The following is a 20,357-nucleotide window of genomic DNA, read 5'->3' on the forward strand; positions in this document are numbered from 1 at the left end:
ATACTTCTAAAAACTTACCGATATTAACAATTCTTATTGTACACATAATCCTTATACTATGATTCTACATTTTGAAATTATAAAAGAAGCGATCATTATTAAGAATTATAATTGGAGGCCAAAGTAATAAATGCAAATATGTACGTAATAGTTATATTTGTGTAAAAAATTATAATCCGTTTATAATTTTGTTCTGACGTTATGTTTTTTGTCATTCGATCGGTATCGAGTATGCGAGTCTGTACCGATCATTTTCTCATATCAAAATTTATTAAAACATTTTATATACTACGCATTGTCAACTAGATATCCCGTTAAAATATAGCCAGCGGTATCGCTCGTTAAAATGTCGGGGTGCGTTCTGTCGGGCAATACTTGATACGAACGTAAGAAGTTCGTCAACAGTTTCACATTTATTACATTGCCTTTTTTCTTTAATTCTATGTAGGTCTCCTGCAAGGGCTCCCGATGCGCATGGAAGATGACAAACGGACGTGAGATACCCAAGAAGGGTAGCAGCGCCGTCGCGATTTGTAAGGGATGCTCTTTTGCTACGATAGTTAAACCGCGAGCTTTCGTGCTACTTAACAAATCCACAGCGCGTTTCGTCTCCAACAACCATCTCGGTTTCTTTGCGGGCGCTACTTCTCTTTCGGGCTTTTCAGATTCGAGTTTCCGTTTTAAAGTATTGCCACCTTCCTCAGTGTCAGTTGTGAGAAGCGTACCGTTTTCTTTTGTCCCAGTTTTCAGCTCTAAAACTTCCGTATCCATATTTTTAATTTCTCCGTCAAATTTTTCCGTTAATTTTTCGATATTATGCGTTTCAGTATTATTAACGACAGTCTTTTTAGGTGTGGAAATATTGTCTATTATACTAGATTCACCTTGATAATGTAATCTCAAGAAACTATAGATATTCACTGCTACGTGCCTGTCTTTCAGTTCCTGTGGAAAATTCATGTCTTCGATAAACGTTGTTTGAGGCACGTTACCGGGATGCAGGTTGATCAGGCAACCACTGGTGCTCGTGCCTATTCTGTCGAGCATAGCCGCTGCGGGCAATCCCTGGTATCCGCTGCTGTACAACAAGTGCAAGCCTTCGGATTGGACGTCGCTGTAGGACAGTATCTGCGCCAGAGCGTCCATTCTCAGCCCTCCGATTTTCTCGTGTTTTCTCTTGAAGTATATCTCGTGCAGCGACAATACAGACGTCTTGCGTATCGTCAGAAACCTGAGGTACTTGCGCTCCTTCTTCTTGATATACTTCTCCTGCGAGTATTCCGTTTTGGCGGCAAAGGACTTGCTGTTCTCAATGAGGCTACCGATTATCTCCTTGCCAGTCTTGCCGGCCTCCCGCAGCTGCAGAATCTCCTCCTTCGACAGCCGCTGAGACGTCCCGTCGTCCGTGATGGAGCGATTGTCGTAGCCGCTCAGCTCGCCCTTCAGATTATTCCACGAATCTGCCTGATCCGTCAGCTTCAGGGTGAAAGCACCTCTGCTGCCTGGCAACGGAATCATCTCGAAGGTGCTCCAAAACGGCTTGCCGATGATCTCGCCCATTTCTACCTTCTGGTCTTTCCCCAGCATCAGAATACCATTCTCGGACACCTTGTACACCTTGCTGAAGTCCTGTTTCTTGACTATCACGCTCGTGCCTACCGTGATCACGTCCTCCATGGACTCACACGTGTTTTCCGCGACAGCACTCGTCATATACTTTGAATTATCCTACAGGTTAGGTCTTTTCAATTTCTCGTTCGAATTCTTTGCATATCTGGACCTAAAATTTATACATTTTTCTCATATACGCTTATTATTCTTTACAGATCGCTCCTCTACGAGCGAAGAAATAATATATCACCTTTAATGTTTTCCACCCCTTCCTCTTCAACCACATGCATTATGATATTTATGATGTATTCTCCGCCATTTTCGTTTGCTTTTTTTAGGTTAGAAAACGCAAGTGATAAATTAGTTTGAGCAGTAAACCGACCGACCAATCACAGCCGAGACCAAGCCGCTGACTGCTAAGTAGCAGTCAAACGTGCGTGGCTCTTACTTTTAGAACCAACCGATCAACGCATAGTGTTGATAAGACGAACTCAACAGTTGTGTCTGCTGAACGCGGCCAATGGTAGCCTTGTTTTCGCCTGTGATTGGTCGATTCGCTTATTGCTCCAGTCCTCCAGTCTTGTCATCGTCACCATTAATTTTAGGTTAGGCGAGCACATGGCTGCACCGGATCGATGGTTTGATTCGCACTCTTTTAAAAATCGTGTGCTCACGTTGCACAACCGCCTATTCTGATTGCAATTTTACATATTTTCCTATAAAGTGACAAGGTACAAAGTAATCTGAATGTAATCTTAACTACAGTTATCGCTATATTAACGTACAAGGCGCCTTTTGAACGATACGTATTACAACGCACACTTGTTGTAGGTATTACAAAGTCTTTAACACACAAAGTCATCTTCAAAGTCTCCTTAACAATGTGCCTTACGTTTCAATAATTGCAGAGAACAAAAATGAATCGCCACAATGAATTCCAAGCCATCGTGCTCGCTGGAGGAAAAGGCTCCCGCATGACGGAGCTTACGGCAGGCAAGCCCAAATGTCTGTTGCCGATCGCAAACGTTCCCATGATCTGGTATCCCTTGCAAATCCTCGAACGTTCGGGTTTCAAAGAAGCGATCGTCGTTGTTGCCGAAGCAACCAAGTCCGACGTGTCGACGTCGTTGGATAAATTGGGTCTGAAAATCAAGATAGAATTCGTAGGAATTCCAGGAGCGGATGATCTCGGCACGGCCGATTCTATCAGACTTATTCATGAAAAAATATACACGGACATCTTGGTGATATCCTGCGATTTGATCGCAAATGTGGACATATCGGAGATCTTGAATTTATACAGGAAACACAACGCGAGTGTAACCGCTCTGATGTTGCCCGCGCCGAAAATGCCCGACGACTTTGTAACGCCAGGCCTGAAAAACAAGCAGAAACCGGAAACGGACTTGATCGGCATCGACAATAATACAGGACGATTGATTTTCTTGGCTTCGGCATCTGATTTCGAAGAAACGATCAACATCTCGCAGAGGCTTCTCAGGAAGCACGCTAGCTTCACCATGCGATCCAAACTGATGGACGCGCATTTGTACATTATTAACAAATGGGTGGTGGACTTTTTAATATTTAACAAGTGAGTGAACTTACTAGGGAAAAATGTCGAAGAGACTGAACGCGAGTCTAATCAAATGTAAAAATATTTTTTCAGAAATTTCACCACGCTGAAGGGTGAACTTTTGCCGTATATAGTCGGTAAACAATTATCCAAACCTAAACAATGTATGGATGATAAGACTTCCGTGGTACAAATGGATTTGAAGGAAGATATCTTCCATTTTGCAATGGAGAAACCATTGGACGAGTTGATAAGAAAGATGTCGGCCTTCAATGATCATAGCACCGATCTGGAGGATGCTTATAACGAGGATGTAATACGATGTTACGCTCATGTGTCAAATGAAAAGTTTGGTCTTAGAGCGAACACCGTGCAAATGTATCATCTTGCAAATGCTAAGGTTGATATGTTATCCACATTACCTAGCTTTATGACTAAGGAATAATATATATTTTTCCAAATGTATACGGGATCAATACGTTAGAAATTAAAGGATCAATTTCAGCTAATTTAAGAAATATCCTGTACAGATATCAGAATGGTGGAGCGACGACAAGAATACCGATCAATTACCGCTGCTGCCGAGTATCTCGAGCACCGCGACTGTACGCGGTACGCAGATGCAAGAATGTCGCATAGGCGATAATTCGTTGGTCGAGGAGAAAACGTCGTTGAAACAAAATCATATCGGACCTAACTGCACCGTGGAATCCAAGACAAGGATATCTCAGAGTGTGATAATGGGACATGTAACTGTTAAGCAAAGGTGTGTTGTTGGAGATATTTGTTAAACACGCGTACATTTACGAATTCGCTGAATGAATTTTTTTTACAGATGCGTTATTCACAACTGCATACTGTGCAATGGCTGCATCATCGAGGAAGGCACGGAACTGAAGAATTGCTTGGTTGGAGCACAACACGTCGTGAAATCTGGTAGCCAACACTCTCACGAAGTACTCACTGATGCGGACAGACTCATAGAGATTTAATATTATTCATCTTATATTACGTATAAATTATTGTAAATATAATTAGATTATATTTTATTTGTATAAAAAATTTTTAATATAAAAAAATTGGTAAAATTACCTTTTGTAATTGAGCAATTTTTTATTCAGCGATTGATAAAATTACTACATATTACTACATAATTTAAATTAACATTTCTTTGGATGTTAAACAAGTTTTCTATTTTTTAAGAAATAAATCTTATTACTCAATTAGTTTACCAACTTAATTTTTTGCATTAAATAAATTTACCGTCCGAGTAAGAATTCCGCGATTCTTAGTTTCAATCAGCATGTGCAGAGGTCGTTTGAAAACACGTCGTTCCTATTGACTGAACCAGACTGAACGAAAGAACGCGCGGAATCGGAACGGTGTCCATCGTCTCTTCTTTGGGTTGCTCTTTCATCTAAAATGGTGAGCGTGGTTTTACGTTATTCAAATCGATTTATTTCATAGCGATCCTAACGATCGGCTGATTTATCGGCGCCGAAAAGATGTCCTGAATTTTCGTAGAACTGTCGTAATTGAATAATATCGGGTGAAAAGAACGTCATTCCGTACGCTACTGACGTAATACCGGTGTACAGGTTATAACAATGTTTATGTGTGACACGTTGAAATTATTTATTCCCTGGAGTATATTTATTTCTCATTTATTTGTTCATAGAAAGGATTAAAAATAGCCCTTTATATCGTTCTCCATCGTTAATTCTTCTTTTTTTTTTCTTCAATTTGTAATATGGAGTCGGACTACGGTTAAGTTCACTATGCTCCTGCTTGATGTTCGCAGACGAAGGGTACATCCAGCTTTGGTAAGCGGCGTAATAAGACGCACACGTTGTGCAGGAGATGTGGACGTAGCTCTTACCACATCCAGAAGTCGCAGTGTGCGCAGTGCGGCTATCCGGCTAAGAAAATGCGTTCCTGTAAGTCGCTGTCGTGCAACGCGACAAGTTTGCACGGAAGACCGCCCGTTATGTTTATACAAATATCGATTATTTAATGTTGGTTCAGGAATATTAATTAGATTTGTATTTGACGACTTCGCAGATAATTGGTCGGTCAAGGCGAAGAGGAGGAAGACCACTGGTACTGGCCGCATGCGTCATCTTAAAATTGTGCGCCGTAAATTCAAGTAAGCTACAATATGGTTACGTCAAAAATGTAATAACTAACGAACGTTAAAGCAATTGATCTATACATTTTTTAACAATTATTTTACAATTATTTTATGCCTTCTATCTTTTCACACTTTCTCTTTATTAAATGATGAAAGTTTATATAAACACATTATCTAATTTTTCCCACAATTCATAATATATTGTGAATAAACGATAAAAACGATATAAACGATTATTTTGTATATATTTATAGAAATGGATTCAGGGAAGGCTTGCCGAAACCCAAAGCTGCTGCGGCTAAGTAATTATCGACATCCTGTCTTATTGTCTAATTAAGTTGTACAATTTTGACTACCAATAAAAAATCTAAAAAATCCGATCACAACATTATAGCATCTCAATAATAATTCCTCGTAATTAATTAATTCTAATGGAACGATCATTGCATTTATCGAACTATTTTCTTCTTTAAAAGTATTTGTAGACAAAGAATTTTAATATGAAACTCTATATGAAGTTTTATGAGCACTTATTACATCGAAGCATTGTAATTTCTCTGTAGAATTCCATTCATATGAATGATGATAAAGTTAAGTAAGATAGCTCAAAATTAAGCATACTCTTGTTTGTAATCTTAGTTCCCCTTCCATTTCTTTCTTCTATTGATACATTGAATAGCGTTTACAAACACGTGAGATGAACTTCTGATAAACCTGTGTGTATACGTATCTTTATGTGTTATATCATATCTGACAAGAAAATTTGAAGAAACGTGCGATCGAAAAGATAAGGCGCGTCGTCTATCGTTTGCGCAATCTCCGCGGAATTTTTAATTGCCGGCGACGGCTTTCCATATATTTAGCGGGCCCCCGACCTCGCCAAACAGTACGTTCGATGCAAGATGATAACTCGGGTGATCGGTGCAGCTCCATTGTGCATCTAGGCGTCCGCCGATACTCCACCCGAAGACTATCGATCTTCAACCTACCAATCTGAGAGTTATGCCACGCACCAATATTCAGCGAATATTTCGTTTCCATAAGCACCGAAGAATCAAGAAGATTGGCTCGATTAAATAACAGTAAAGAAAGGAAACTTGGAAAACGCATTTAATAGCGAATTCAAACAGGCGACTCAAACGAAATTTGGTCGAGAAAACGAATATTAATTAACGTTTCTATTACACACGTATAATTCTTGAGGAATATTTGCACACGGTTACGGATTAATTTCTGTTTTTCGACAAATCTATTGTAATATCAAACGTTAAAACGAATTTTATATCACAAAATTTATAATATAATTCTATACAAATGGGCATTCTGCGTCAGCTACTGTTTGGTAAGTGCACGTCTTTTATTTTTAGTTCCACATTAAAATAATAATAAAATAACAGCCGCTTGATTGTCTGAAATTTATATTTTGGGCTGTGCAGGTAAATATCTATTAGTCACCAACACAGTGAGCTGTGGGTTGATGATGGCAGCGGGAGATGTGATCCAGCAACGCAGCGAACATTGGAAGAAGCATTGTTCCGACAAAAAATACTTTCCGAGCAGTGTCATAGCGGCGTCACCGGAAGACGAAAAGGTGACCGCGATTTCCAGCACATCTGCATACGGACACGATTACATGAGGACCAGGAATATGACGGTTGTAGGACTGGTTCAAGGTCCGTTTCATCACTGTTTCTACACAATTCTAGATAAGGTTTTGCCAGGCAGAAACGCAAAGTCGGTCCTCAAAAAAACATTTCTCGATCAATCGATCGCGAGTCCCACGTGCCTGGGAATATTTTTTGTCGGCCTCGGGATTCTGGAGAGTCGCAAAATTAAGGAGATCTGCGAGGAACTAAAGCTGAAATTCGGCGACACGTGGAAAGTACGTACGGGATTATATTCCTATAATCGATATTTCAACAATCGTAGAGAGCGAATTTGTATAACAATTAAAATTCAGAGAAACTGCTGTCGAAAGTTTTCTTCTTAAAATATGTAATGTATGCAATTTATTGAAATTATTTTGTCAGGTCGACTGCTGTTTCTGGCCTCCAGCGCAATGCATTAATTTTATTTTTGTGCCCCTGCATTATCGAGTACTTTATACGAATGTTATGACGATGGTCTACGATATTTTTCTATCATATATGAAATATGTAAGTTTTGCCTGTGTACGTTTACAGTCAGAATGCACGTTAAATTTTGAGCGATCGCAATGAAATAATATAATTACTTTATTTTATCCACAGGACGCTCACTTCGAGTGACAGAAATCTCATGGCTAGTCTGCGTGAACAAAAGATATGACTGCGCAAATAATAATTGCGAAGTATGCGTGTATATACATATGTTTATTGTTATTAATTATATTGTACGTAACAATGCGAAATAAAATGCTATCGGAAAAAATTTCCAAGTAATATTACCGTATATCTTCCCGTTCCAACGCCTTATCACGATCCGATATCCGATCTATTTGTTCATTTCCACGATTTTTACCAGATGATAAATAAAGACGAGTAATCATCCGTCGCAGTTCCTGTTGTGTGACATATGCAAAGAATTTTATTGATATAACAATTAAAACTCGGATGTTAAAATATCGAGATACTGCTTTTTATAATTGCAATATTTCACGGTGATTTTCATCGAAGAAATGACACGCGTTCAACGTTTTGTTATTAATTGTAACTTCGACTGGGCTAATCTCAAATCGTAAAATTACGTCAAGGTAGAAGAAATTTAGATCCAAGTTTGAATCACGTTATATTACGTTCTGCGAAAACGAGACACCTCGTAACGTTGTTAATTTATATCCGAATGAATCAATAAAGAACTCGGAAGTTTATCGGCGTCACTCAAACCCGAATCGTAAATTAATTCGTGGAAGAATGCGCGGCGTGCAATTGCGAAATAACGGCGATCGCGATCGAATTGATCTGCGCGGACTGCGGATGACGTTATGCGACGACGCATATCCACAAAAATGCGTGTCCACAACAATCGCCTTATCGCGTGGAATAATCTCTCATTGAGTTTATTTATTTGCTCGACCGCTTTTGTTTGGCATTTGGCGACAGTAAGATTACACGGTCTTCTAACCAGACGTCGTCACCGATTCGAGCACAAACACGCGGTTAATGGCGTAAACACAAACAATAAATTCAATTGTCGCGCGACATAAATAATCGACGAGAATATTTTTTACGTAAAATACAGAATTTTTCCAACAGGCCTCGCCGATGCGTCGTTTGATCGCCTGATGTTGCACTTCGCCAGTAAGCGCACTGCGCCCTAGAATTGTATAATAATATATAAACTGTAACACTCTTAAAACATTTCTATAAAAAGCAAGGATATGTAGTGTGTATATCGCGAGTAGCGCGAGTAATCGTGAGCACATCAAGATCTCTATACTTTGTTTCGTAAATTTGTTTACGCCATATTATTTTATCTCGGACAAAGACGATCATAATATACTTGTCCTATATATATGCTCTTTTTATACCTTTGCTTATCTCTCACTTTGTTTTCTGCAATGGTACATAATAAATTGTAGTTTCCAACTTCAATAGATTATCTACGATATCGTCAGTGCGATCGGAAATTTTTCGTCGCGATAACAAAATATCCTTTGTACATCGGTATTATCTTCCATGACTTCTGCAGCGTTAATCTGCAACCGTAAAATTTCAAGATTAATTACGCTTAACGCATGTCTTTCCGTTAAGCATCAATTTTATATGAGATTCTGGACTCTTGATTTTTATTATTAACGATAACGACTAATCAACTCAATTCTTTTTGTCGAGTGAACGAGAGCACTCCTCAGAACGACTTGGACTTAAACTCTGATTAAGTTAATCATCAGCGATTAACTCAAATGATATAATCGCTTTGCAACAATCTTAAGATTTCTATCTAATAAATAATTCGTCATCCCTAATCTAATCTTTCTTCGCGTAAAAAAAATTAACGAATTTGTTTTCGCTAATAAAAAAGTTAATAGTTAACTTAATCGGCCGTATTATATATAGATCAACTGACATGTCCTGTTGTTATAATGCACATAAATTAACTTTTTAATTTCGGTTCAATTTACTTTTACCTTCTTTTAATTCTTAGAACTAGAAAAAGATAAAAAAATCATTTAAACCGAAATTAAAGTTAATCTACACATTGATATAGACGAAAATTGCTTTAGGTAAAATATCTAACTATATAATTCGTTATTTTTCATCTAATCTTTTTAATTTCATCCTTATTAACAGGACAGTACAGCTATTATTATTTGATTAATTACCAACTAATTGTAAGTTAATCGAAATTATTCTTATAGGATATAAATAACGAACTATATGAACGAGAGAGTGAGTGAGTGAGAGAGAGAGAGAGAGAGAGAGAGAGAGAGAGAGAGAGAGAGAGAGAGAGAGAGAGAGAGAGAGCGGAAGGAAGGGCGAGAAGAAGTGGTGGGGGAAGTCGGAACGGCCGATGATTATTACCTGACTTCAGTATGCTCGAAATTTTGGTTATACCGAGTAGAGATTTATTTATTTCTTGAATGTGCAGATGCCCGAGGCATCGCTTAATCGCGCTTTTCCGTGACGGTATCCGTGGCAAATGAGATCGGCGCGCTCGACGTAGCACGTAGCATGCGTCTCCACTCGACAAGTCACCCGAAGGTTCTCCTCGTTTAATTGGCCTACATAACCCGTACAACAATTATGAATTTGCAAACGCTTTTTCAAGACTTCAATCCAAGGTAACTCTCGTTCCAAGTCATTCGTCACATTCGACACTCGACTCGGCGACTCGTCACCTTCGCCGCGATTGGCACGTTATTCATAAGCGTGGACAGAAATACAGAGCTATTAATTATATATTCCAGCAAATTTCTGGTGCACACGTGCCTGATGATATTCACGTCTCTGTTCGCTCTTCGATTGGACGGCTTCATCGAATGGAGTTATTGGTCGATATTCAGCCCGATATGGTTCTGGAAAGGCATGGTGATCCTGGGAGCGATGGTCGGGAGCTACGTCTGGTGGAGGCATCCCCACGCGAGATTAGAAGGGGATGCCTATGTACATTATAAAGCGATGCTGATTACCCTGGCATTGCACCTAATATTGTTGATGTTCGAGTTGTTGGTATGCGACAAATTAGAATCTGAGAGACACTTGTGGATACTGGTGTTCATACCCCTGATTTTCATCTCAATAGTGTCGATTGCGGTAAGTATTGCAGTAAATTACTTTTTCAACGTGCTGCAGCAATTGCAGCTGCTAGCATTTTTATCAACGTGTGCTCTCACCTTTTGATCTCTGTTATGATTTAGGTTTGCATCTGGGCTGTAAAACACGATCGGTCGTTCGAACTGGAACTGTTTTGCGCAGTGAATGTATTACAGTTTATCTTTTTGGCTTTGAGATTGGACGGCTTCATAACGTGGAGCTGGGAAGTTGTGTTCGTGCCGCTGTGGGCACTTCTTTGTTTATCTTTAGTGGCTGTTTTGTACGCGATAGTATTCGCCGCTGTTTTACTGAGAACGCCGCAGATCAATGCTCGCCAGAGGCGGACCTCCTTGCACTCGGCGGTGGCGTATACATTTCTAGTTGTTCCCATTTTAGTGTTCCAGGTATAACTAGCGCATTGTTTCGTGTATGCTTCGTTAAATGAATCATGATCGACTTAATTTTTCCTCTCCTAGTATTGTTTAACATAAATTATTCTGTTTCAGGTATTGCTAGCGAATAAATTAGACGGAGATATTTCAATAAATTATATAACAGTGGCAATGCCACTCCTCCTGTCGCACATGACACTTATTTTTATGTCTTTTGGCGCAAAAGGTGGAAATAGATGTGAGAAATAATTTTGTATTGTTTAGTAATAGGATAATGATATATCTTTTTTTTTCTCTCGATCTAACATATGTATAAGATTATTTCATTATTATATTTATTTAGCGTGTAAGAACGATGGAATTTTTGTCTAGGGTGGTTTGGTATCAGAAAAGACTTTTGTCACTTCCTGCTAGGTTTATGTCCATTGCTTCAAGAATATGGTAATATATCGTATCAACCAAGGGACGAGCGAGATCAACCACCATCCGAGCCAATGATTACGGAAAAGAGCGAAAAGCTTATTAAGAAAATCGACCTAATGAAACCTGTTGTGCCTATAATCTCTATAGACATGCCTGACTGATTGGCTCAAAACAGGTATTCGTCACAAAGATGTGTTTAGAGAATGCGTTAAGGCCGAAGCGCAGACTTTTGCATAACGCATAATGTATAAGCATAAGAAAATGAATTGGCCTGTTTCCTTATGCACATATATATGGATCAATTTTCTTATGCATTTTATGCGTTATGCAAAAGTCTGTCCTTCAGTCTTTACACGCAACGATACGTGTAATGCAAATTGACGATGTCTAAAGTTTCTCATTCTGGTATCTTGCAGGGTTAGCTCGGATGTTTTTAAATTGTTATTTTTAATGCAACTGACGTATACAGAGGCCAAATATCTACTATAAAATGATCAGGTATACCTTTAAATATTAAATGGAACTAAATACGGATAATATTTAAAATAGCTTATATTAATTACTTCTCTTCATTCTCTAGGCCTTATTAAACAAAGAGATCGAATTACACGGATATATATGTCGGCTGGGATACAAGACTGAGCACCTCGCATCTCTCTAGAGTAGCATTGTCAGGACGCGTTAAAAAATGAAAAAAGGAGCGGCTGGATAAATTAGAAAAGTGATATTGCTGTTAATGTTGCTGGACATCGTAATGTTAAATGCCCAATCATTTATTATATAATATAGAAATAATGTATATACAGAGACTGTTATATATCATAATAATATTACGTATGGATAATGAATATTATACGGGTCTACCATACGCGACGACGGTAGACAAGTGCTAGTAACGTTACATTATTTTATATATATATATATATTATATATATATATCCATCTAAAAAAAGTACTATTATAAACTAATAAAGTTTTTATTTTTTGGTATCAACAGCAACGATCGATTAATTTCTGCGATACTGCTAATTCAACAGACGAAACGATATTGCACGTAGAATATATCGAGATTATTTCAGATTTTTAGTACTATCCAGCAGTTTTACTGCAAATGTTACAAGCATTATAAACATAAAAGTGAATACGTTGAATTTTCTGTTCGACATTGCAAAATCTCTGTAAGTTATTATGTAATTTGTGAAAAATAGAAAACTACGTCGTGAATATTTTATTTCGTCATGTATCCTGTTACGGCTGTAAATTTCGTTGAAACCTCTTTTTCACTTCTCAGGAGATTACCACAATGGTACGTACTCCGGTATCCACGTTCGATCAAGGAGCGAAGATAAGTTCGTCGACACTTTAGCGATATCGAGGTCCGCATCTTCTATCAGCGATGTTTCCGAAACATACAGTACCTGCAGACGATGTACGCACAACGCAACGAATTTCGCTAACCCAGAACAACTATAAGAGTGAAAAAATTGTTATTATTTCTTATTAATATTTTGTTGGAAGGGTGATGTCTTTGACATATATCACTGCCGCCTGCCGCACTACACGGTACTGAAATATATATCAATAACGAGATATTTTGGCAAATTACACAAATTGATGATGCGAAATTAAACATTAGTGTTGAACAAAGTAAAGACGATAATTTTTTTAGTTTTCAACGTGCGTATCTTCATGAAAGCATTGAAACTTAAATTTGCAATATTTTTGAGTTTTCTCAATATTGAATTAGGGGCAGCGATGTATATGTATGTTGCATCTTTATATCGACATACGTAATTTCGCAATCGCCCAAACCGACGGCACTAAGCCGCGGGCAGCCCTTGGCCACGGAAATCAGGAATCGATCAATCGGACCACATCCATAAGCGGCGATAACTAATTCAATCAATTGTGGATATTGCTTGCTTATCCGTGACATCGTCAACTCTGATGTTTCGTCACCAAGGTACAAATGCGTTACGGGAATGTGCGACGTGAAGAGTAATTTTTGATCATCGTCGTCGGTCATGTAAGATAGTCTAACGAAAAATAGAAGATTAGCTGTAGCTTACTTTGACTTCCATTCACATCGCGTGGGTATTGTAATAATCACACTCGATCAAAGATTATTGGTTTATTTTTACTTACAGCGCGAGATTTATGTCGGGCAAACGATTTGAAAACGCGGACCACGCTTTGTCGCTGACACATGGAAGAGGCTTCGCTTCCGGATGTGCCTCCACTCGTAGAGTTTCCAAGTGAATTTGCTTTACCGAGCACAACGCTAAGAGCAGCTCGTCGCTCAGCAAAGCATACGATAAAGATAATTCGCGAAGCCATCGACAATAATCGGCCAAAGCGAGAATGCCTAAAATAACGGGTTTATAGCGGATGTAAGTGCAATTTACGAAATCGCAAACTTAACTTTTATTCGTTGCTATCGGTAACACCATATGCGGTCTTCGAATTACCTTCGGGCAATAGTCGCGGAAATCCTTTAACTCGCATAAGATGCAACGTTCTGGGATCGTCCTCGTCGTTATTCCAACGATGATCCTTCCCGCGTTTGACATTCTTAGTCTTGGAGATCGTTACTGCGGATTTAAAATGCTCATCGATCCCGAGCTTCGCCGTGCTTGTCACCGCAAACATTTGCGACGGTTGAGAGATGTTTAGTTTCGCATCACTCTTTCAAACTGACTCGGTGAAAATTTTGCCGACTAAAACAGTACGATGCAAGAATTCACTGAGGATCAGTGAGTATTTCACTCAATTTTCTCATCTTATTTTACAGAATTGAGCAATTTGGTTTCTGAGAAGCTCATATATTATACTTTTTTTTTTTAACTTTTAAGCTTTTTCACTGTTCCCGGCATTTAATATCACTCTAATTGAAATAATCTATTATTAACTGAATGCGGCGTAAACTTATAACTGTTACGCGTATTTTTCTGCATTTCAATGGTAATACACTGATCCCGTTTAAGAGAATACGTTAATTAATATTTCGCGGTTCAATCTTACGCGGTATTCGAACATTCTACCGTGATGAGAGAAGCTCTGGACGCTGCTGCAAAAGTATTCGCGCGATGGTCTCGATAATAAACCGAAGATATGCTCTGTCGTTCTGCGGCGAATCACGGTCCCTGGTCTAGCTCGACTCGCCGAGATAGGTGCTAGGAAAAAGCGAAAGGAGTTTACGGAAGTGGGGACTAGGGCATACACGCGAGAAACGTTAAGTAAAAGTAAAGTCGCGAAGAAAAGGGTCAAGGACTTCGAGATTGCGGATATTATTCGCGCACCGCTCACGTGTATCACATAAAAAGAGAAAAGATCTTTCACATGTGGGGCTACAACGGGGAAAACGTGATAAACGTGATAAACGGGGAAAACGTGATCCAAGATGCGAACTTGATAAGTTTATCACGTTCTTCCTCTGGATTCTTTCAAATGATTACTTCCATGGAGAAAATATTGAAATAAAGACTGTACAATAAAGTTTTTCATTTGGTTTGCAATGTTTGCATATTTCTTGACTATAATATGGAATCTAATGTTAATCACGCGATAATCATAAAATCTTACGTAATAGCTAATCATCTGCAAAATATTATGTCAAACGGTTAAAGCAATAATTTCTTTTAATCCAGGATAGACGTCGAATCGATGAAGTTTCTTAAATGCAATGATAATTTTTTTAACATTACCATCGAACCGGTGGCCGTTTACTTATTTATTTAGTTATTAATGACTCGCACGTGACGTTCCTTTCACTAATAGTAAGACGTCCACGTGCCAACAAGCTCACGTGCATGGACCGTTCGTGCCCCTTCACATCTTTCCGACATTCGTGAAGGCCGCACTATCCCAGTCAGTTATATTAAATATATATTAGTATCGTTTTGCTCGGAAGTTACATAAATTTAAACGTTTTTTTTTCTTCTAATAAATTTATCTTAATTTTCTGTACAGTGTATTAATTAACGCTACATGTTTACTGTATGTGTCATTATGTAGTTAATGTCTAAAAATGTATAAAAACAATTGTTTCCGTTTCTCTCATATTTACTTGAAAATAAAAAATTTAATATTTCATTTCGCTTTCATCTTCGAATCCTGCCACAGGCCATTTTTTCAAATGATCTTTCAGGACAAAGGGGAAGAGAGACAATACTTTGAAACAATTGCCCATTTTATCGTCATCGGTTATCATACGATATCCCGATTCAATTTGTTCTTTTTCAACGCTGGTTGCGTTCTGTAAAATCATTTTTAACCGTAAATCAATGCCGAGGCTTTTCAAGAATTTTCTCTGCGTCACCGGACCAAACACGATTAATCTATCATCTTTTTGCGCAATCTCTTTCATTAGTAAAAAGTCAACATCCGCAGTCAGGTCCGCGGTTCCTGGGTTTAACAAGGGATCGTGTAACTTGTGTTGGCGGAATGCGCGAAATGTATCAGTTTTTTCCCTCTCGTGGCCATAATCAATCACCAGCGCGAATCCTCCGTGTTCCCATAAAAATTGGGACATGTGGTCTACTATTACGGAACACTGTGGACTCATTTCCACATGATCCCTTTTCTCATGCGGCTGAAAGAAATCGCTTTCATTGATCCACTATCCAAAACTTGAACGCTACAGAGCAATGCAAATAAATGCTTACAGATAGGTACACTTTACAAGCAGCCGTTGGCACCTGCGAAAGTACATATCGAAATCTCTCTTCCTGCGATTCCTGCACTACATCTATTAAGACTTCCCTCCAACCTTTGTCAGTTTTCTATAATCAAACGTTACTCTTGTAAAAATTATCCTTTTTGTATGTTTTATACATCAATGTCGAAGTTTCGACATTTCCGTACCTGGAACTTGTGTATTGGGAGAGCATCAAAAAACTCCTGCGCTACAAATACACTGAACTTTCCAGGAACGTCGTTGATAGAATAATACCAATATATATTTACTCCGTCTCTCGTAACACCCTCTTTATAACGAGTGACAGAATTCTTTTGGTCTTCATTGACTCTTGGCTCAATATCTCTGCTTTCCGTGCACAATTTCTCTGCTTGAATCGCAGCCAAAACAGGGCTAATTTCTACCAGATGAATCGATATTTTATTGGAGAGATTTAGTTTCTTGAACACCTGAAATAAGCGACGTTTCATCATTTTCCCGCTTGTATGTTTGATTTGCGAACAACAGCATATTAAAAGTATACCCGTATGATATCACTGATCAAGGTACCTCTTCCTGGACCTAGTTCCACGAGTTGAATAGAATCCCTGCTAATTTTTCTCCATTCGCTGATTATCCAAATTGCTACAATCTACCAACGATGATCAATATACAATAATAAACTATTTCCGGGCAATTAATTTCCTGACAAGCTCCAGACAAATAATCGTAAATGATAAGAGGAAGAGATAGATTTCAAATTCTTAGCAAGATCATCAACGTAACGCCAATTTTATCATCTTTTAGGAAGTCGTCGACGTAATTAATATATCAGATAATGGATCGCATTCAACCCGAGAATGAAAGAGTTACATACTTCTCCAAAAAGTTGACTGATTTCTGGAGAAGTTGTGAAATCGCCTCTTTGTCCGAAAACGTCTCTAGTTGTGTAATAACCCGCAGTAGGATGGATCAAGATCTCCTTCATGTATTCGGCGAGCGTTATGGGACCGCACGCCAATATTTTTGCATATAATTGACGATACAGATTCGTTTTCTTTTCTAAGCTGCTCGACGAGCATCTTATCTGCGATAAACGAGAAAAAGTTCGCGCTAATCGAGATAGCCTAATCATGTTAAATACTTGCGCTTTATGTAGAAATAAATATATATTTGCAATAACTATAAATTATTTATATAACTACAATTCATGAAACTGTGCAATAATTGATTTTTATATGAAAATTATTTTCGTATAAATTAATCACAACCTCTTTGGGCGATATAGGTTAGATTTATTGGTTAGGTTAGTTCGTTAGATTTTCCATGAACTGGCCCATGAAGTAAGGAATAACTGTAGAAAGTAGAACTTGAAAAGAATTGATTATCGAGCAATTATCGAGAGAGCTTTGTTACTGGTTGAGTGTCAATATGGCGTATGGCACACTTCTAGCAGTACAGGCGTGTATATGGGTGTATGAGTGCAAAAAATCCAGATATACGTGCACAAGTGGCGTAGGCGTAAAGCTGTGTTATCAGTTATCACTTGATTCAAATTTTTTACATCTTTTAAACTATAATTTTTAAAAGTGCGTGATCTATTTTTGGCAAATGGATATCGGAGAACTTTTATCTTATAAGGTGCGTATTATTCTGCAGCGGCTTGTATAATTTATATTTATCTCGAGAAATAGTAATATATATTTTTTTTCATTTAACCTCTCGTTTATGTGTCATGACTTTTGATTTATCGGGAATTTTCATCGTGAAATTGAAAATTTCACGATTTGCTCTTCCGTTCGTTAAAAATAACGGCGATAACGATAATTAAACGATGGTAATGTGTACAGCCCCCAAACACACCGAAACGACCGACAGCGGGAGAGGAAGACGACGACGATGAATGGGAGAGTGTGAAAAAGCCAAGGAAGGTGATAAAGACCCCGTATCACGCGCGTCAACGACAGCCTAAAGAGCTCGACGTCGTACCATCGAGGAACGACGAACCTGCTACGCCTGTCAGAGCTGCTTTGCCCTCGCCAGCTAACGACGTGGTCGAACCGCAACTAACGGAGAAGGAAAAGCAAGATATATTGAAGTATGTGGAAACCGAGGCGCCTGAAGTCGAAGCGTTGGACGAAGCGACGCTCAAACGTATGATCCTTCTATTCGAGAAGAGAGCTCTGAGGAATCAGGAGATGAGAGTCAAATTCCCAGATCAACCGGAGAAGTATGCGAATACGTAGAAGCTAAATGTCGGATTGACAAATCTCAATGTGTAATTGTTTTCGGTTTCTTTTTGGCCTTTTGCAGGTTTATGGAATCCGAAGTAGAACTTCACGAAACTCTGCAAGAGCTTCATATTGTGGCAACCAATCCAGATTTGTATCAGTTAACGGTGGAGTTAGGCGCCGTACCTTCTCTACTAGAATTGTTGTCTCATGAAAATACTGACGTAGCGGTTGGCGTGGTAGATCTTCTCCAGGAATTGACCGACGTAGATATATTACACGAAAGTCAAGAAGGCGCGGATACACTTATCGATGCTTTGTTGGAGCAACAAGTTTGCGCTCTCCTAGTACAAAATCTCGAGAGGCTTGACGAAACGGTGAAAGAAGAGAGCGACGGTGTTTTTAACACACTTGGTAATTACTTAATAAACGTGCATATCGTTTATCTTTCTGCAAAATAATGTTTCTACTAGATTAACTCAACGACGGTTTTTTTTTTATTTCCAGCCATTTTTGAGAACCTACTGGAATTTAGACCAGACCTATGTGCGGATGCGGGAAAGCAGGGTCTGATGCAATGGTTGTTACGTCGAGTTAAAACCAAAACACCTTTTGACGCGAACAAACTTTACGCCAGTGAACTCCTGTCTATACTTTTGCAGCATACGCCAGAAAATAGACTCCTTTTAGGTGACTTGGATGGAATTGATGTTTTACTACAACAATTAGCTGTATGTATTGGTATATTTCTAAGCCCTTGCATATAACATTACCGAGCTCTTGAATTATCTTAAAACCGATTATTTACAGTATTATAAGAGACACGATCCGCAGACTGCAGAGGAACGAGAGATGATGGAAAATTTGTTTAACGTTCTGTGCTCAAGCTTAATGGCTACTGTAAATCGAGATAGATTTCTGCGTGGCGAGGGCCTCCAACTTATGAACTTAATGTTACGAGAAAAAAAGATGTCACGGAATGGATCTCTCAAAGTGGGTTTATTCGCAACAGACTTTGTTGGATTTGTATAAATTACTATAGTAAAATTATAGGTTTTAGATCACGCTATGAATGGCCCGGACGGAAAAGATAACTGCAGTAAATTTGTAGATATTCTTGGATTGCGAACTATATTTCCTCTGTTTATGAAAACCCCAACAAAAAATAGAAAAAGAATGCTTACTGCGGAAGAGCATGAAGGTATGGCCCCGATATATCTATTAATATTAGTAAGCAAAATTCCAACTTATTTAACTGTTTATAGCGAAATAATAAATAATTAATTTTGCAGAACACGTGATTTCAATCATAGCAAGCATGTTAAAGAACTGTAAAGGACAACAGCGTCAAAGATTACTTAGTAAGTTTACGGAGAATGATTATGAGAAAGTGGACAGATTAATGGAATTACATTTCAAGTATCTTGAAAAGGTAGAAGAAGTGGAAAAGAATGGGAAGGTACGTGCACACAATGAAACACATTTAACAGAAACATCTAAAAATGAAGACGTATAAAAATTTACACTCTCTTTTTATTTTTATCATAAGGACGATGAAGACGAAGAAGAATCGTACTTGAGAAGATTAGACGGCGGGTTATTTATATTACAGTTAGTAGACTATGTACTTTTAGAAGCTTGCACTGGTTGTCCGCCTGCAGTCAAGCAACGAGTGACGAGAATCTTGGCGCAGAGAAGAGCATCTCTTAAAACAATTCGCCACATCATGAGAGGTAAATTATGTATAGTATAAAATCTATCTACATATTTAATCGTATTAACAATGTATATTCATTCACATGTTTCTTGTTACAAAACCAGAATACGCCGGTAATTTAGGAGATGCCGGTGATACGGAATGGAAAGAAGCGGAGCAACAACATATCTTACAATTAATTGACAAATTTTGATACGTATTTTCTGTATTATTAAAATATATTGTTATAACATAAGACTCAATAACTTTATATTATTACATAATGTACAATATAATAAACATACCATTGTACATAGAAGTATGAGTTATATAAAAAATGTGCTAAATAACTACCGTCAAATGCTTTAAAAATTTTTTTTTCGATTAT

The 20,357-nt window shown here is 38.3% G+C and overlaps 8 protein-coding genes and 2 long non-coding RNA genes across 14 annotated transcripts; 6 read left to right on the plus strand and 4 right to left on the minus strand.

Moving 5' to 3' along the window:
* Nucleotides 1-139: 139 nt before the first annotated feature.
* Nucleotides 140-2,008, minus strand: Trmt6 (tRNA methyltransferase 6 non-catalytic subunit). Of its 2 annotated transcripts, none has more exons than XM_077417462.1 (2): nt 1,862-2,008; nt 140-1,780 (listed from the first exon to the last, which is right to left on the minus strand). In XM_077417462.1, the coding sequence occupies exon 2, from the start codon at nt 1,711-1,713 to the stop codon at nt 289-291; it is 1,425 nt and encodes a 474-aa protein (XP_077273588.1). In that variant the 5' UTR covers nt 1,714-1,780; nt 1,862-2,008; the 3' UTR covers nt 140-288. The 2 variants fall into 2 exon arrangements, with proteins under 2 accessions (XP_077273588.1, XP_077273589.1); XM_077417463.1 differs by having other exon boundaries at nt 140-1,774; nt 1,862-1,946.
* Nucleotides 2,009-2,194: 186 nt separating this feature from the next.
* On the plus strand, nt 2,195-4,397 carry Eif2bgamma (eukaryotic translation initiation factor 2B subunit gamma). Of its 2 annotated transcripts, none has more exons than XM_077417465.1 (5): nt 2,195-2,442; nt 2,520-3,205; nt 3,281-3,587; nt 3,718-3,953; nt 4,023-4,397. In XM_077417465.1, exons 2-5 carry the CDS (start codon nt 2,529-2,531, stop codon nt 4,177-4,179), a joined length of 1,377 nt encoding a protein of 458 aa, XP_077273591.1. In that variant the 5' UTR covers nt 2,195-2,442; nt 2,520-2,528; the 3' UTR covers nt 4,180-4,397. The 2 variants fall into 2 exon arrangements, with proteins under 2 accessions (XP_077273591.1, XP_077273590.1); XM_077417464.1 differs by having other exon boundaries at nt 2,195-2,438.
* Nucleotides 4,398-4,468: 71 nt separating this feature from the next.
* On the plus strand, nt 4,469-5,704 carry Rpl37-1 (ribosomal protein L37-1). The gene is made up of 4 exons (XM_077417563.1): nt 4,469-4,612; nt 4,989-5,124; nt 5,249-5,333; nt 5,573-5,704. The coding sequence occupies exons 1-4, from the start codon at nt 4,610-4,612 to the stop codon at nt 5,622-5,624; spliced, it is 276 nt and encodes a 91-aa protein (XP_077273689.1). The 5' UTR covers nt 4,469-4,609; the 3' UTR covers nt 5,625-5,704.
* A 139-nt stretch (nt 5,705-5,843) lies between these two features.
* Nucleotides 5,844-7,721, plus strand: LOC143903691 (mpv17-like protein 2). Its single transcript, XM_077417550.1, has 4 exons — nt 5,844-6,660; nt 6,755-7,200; nt 7,349-7,474; nt 7,568-7,721. The coding sequence occupies exons 1-4, from the start codon at nt 6,633-6,635 to the stop codon at nt 7,583-7,585; spliced, it is 618 nt and encodes a 205-aa protein (XP_077273676.1). The 5' UTR covers nt 5,844-6,632; the 3' UTR covers nt 7,586-7,721.
* LOC143903703 (uncharacterized) lies at nt 7,651-9,958 on the minus strand. Its single transcript, XR_013258788.1, has 3 exons — nt 9,821-9,958; nt 8,827-8,994; nt 7,651-8,612 (listed from the first exon to the last, which is right to left on the minus strand). It is a non-coding gene; the product is annotated as an uncharacterized LOC143903703 (long non-coding RNA).
* LOC143903685 (transmembrane protein 185B) lies at nt 9,770-12,299 on the plus strand. Of its 2 annotated transcripts, none has more exons than XM_077417539.1 (7): nt 9,770-10,080; nt 10,207-10,552; nt 10,657-10,956; nt 11,059-11,182; nt 11,359-11,542; nt 11,784-11,865; nt 11,948-12,299. In XM_077417539.1, the coding sequence occupies exons 1-5, from the start codon at nt 10,043-10,045 to the stop codon at nt 11,526-11,528; spliced, it is 978 nt and encodes a 325-aa protein (XP_077273665.1). In that variant the 5' UTR covers nt 9,770-10,042; the 3' UTR covers nt 11,529-11,542; nt 11,784-11,865; nt 11,948-12,299. The 2 variants fall into 2 exon arrangements, with proteins under 2 accessions (XP_077273665.1, XP_077273663.1); XM_077417537.1 differs by having other exon boundaries at nt 9,771-10,080; nt 11,317-11,542.
* A 363-nt stretch (nt 12,300-12,662) lies between these two features.
* LOC143903688 (F-box/LRR-repeat protein 3) lies at nt 12,663-14,016 on the minus strand. The gene is made up of 4 exons (XM_077417546.1): nt 13,836-14,016; nt 13,513-13,732; nt 13,158-13,403; nt 12,663-12,834 (listed from the first exon to the last, which is right to left on the minus strand). Exons 1-4 carry the CDS (start codon nt 14,014-14,016, stop codon nt 12,663-12,665), a joined length of 819 nt encoding a protein of 272 aa, XP_077273672.1.
* On the plus strand, nt 13,190-14,882 carry LOC143903701 (uncharacterized). Its single transcript, XR_013258785.1, has 2 exons — nt 13,190-13,330; nt 13,515-14,882. It is a non-coding gene; the product is annotated as an uncharacterized LOC143903701 (long non-coding RNA).
* Nucleotides 14,883-15,448: 566 nt separating this feature from the next.
* On the minus strand, nt 15,449-17,446 carry LOC143903681 (protein arginine methyltransferase NDUFAF7 homolog, mitochondrial). 2 transcript variants are annotated; one of them, XM_077417531.1, is made up of 6 exons: nt 17,314-17,446; nt 16,920-17,129; nt 16,587-16,694; nt 16,231-16,512; nt 16,032-16,148; nt 15,449-15,958 (listed from the first exon to the last, which is right to left on the minus strand). In XM_077417531.1, the coding sequence occupies exons 2-6, from the start codon at nt 17,028-17,030 to the stop codon at nt 15,449-15,451; spliced, it is 1,128 nt and encodes a 375-aa protein (XP_077273657.1). In that variant the 5' UTR covers nt 17,031-17,129; nt 17,314-17,446. The 2 variants fall into 2 exon arrangements, with proteins under 2 accessions (XP_077273657.1, XP_077273656.1); XM_077417530.1 differs by having other exon boundaries at nt 16,920-17,368.
* A 41-nt stretch (nt 17,447-17,487) lies between these two features.
* On the plus strand, nt 17,488-20,288 carry LOC143903674 (beta-catenin-like protein 1). The gene is made up of 9 exons (XM_077417514.1): nt 17,488-17,683; nt 17,893-18,272; nt 18,356-18,687; nt 18,781-19,004; nt 19,084-19,266; nt 19,327-19,474; nt 19,566-19,732; nt 19,823-20,006; nt 20,095-20,288. The coding sequence occupies exons 1-9, from the start codon at nt 17,654-17,656 to the stop codon at nt 20,181-20,183; spliced, it is 1,737 nt and encodes a 578-aa protein (XP_077273640.1). The 5' UTR covers nt 17,488-17,653; the 3' UTR covers nt 20,184-20,288.
* Nucleotides 20,289-20,357: the final 69 nt, after the last annotated feature.

Source organism: Temnothorax americanus, unplaced genomic scaffold (genome assembly GCF_048541705.1).
Source record: "Temnothorax americanus isolate GAGA-0224 unplaced genomic scaffold, ASM4854170v1 Scaffold49, whole genome shotgun sequence".
NCBI lineage: Eukaryota > Metazoa > Arthropoda > Insecta > Hymenoptera > Formicidae > Temnothorax > Temnothorax americanus.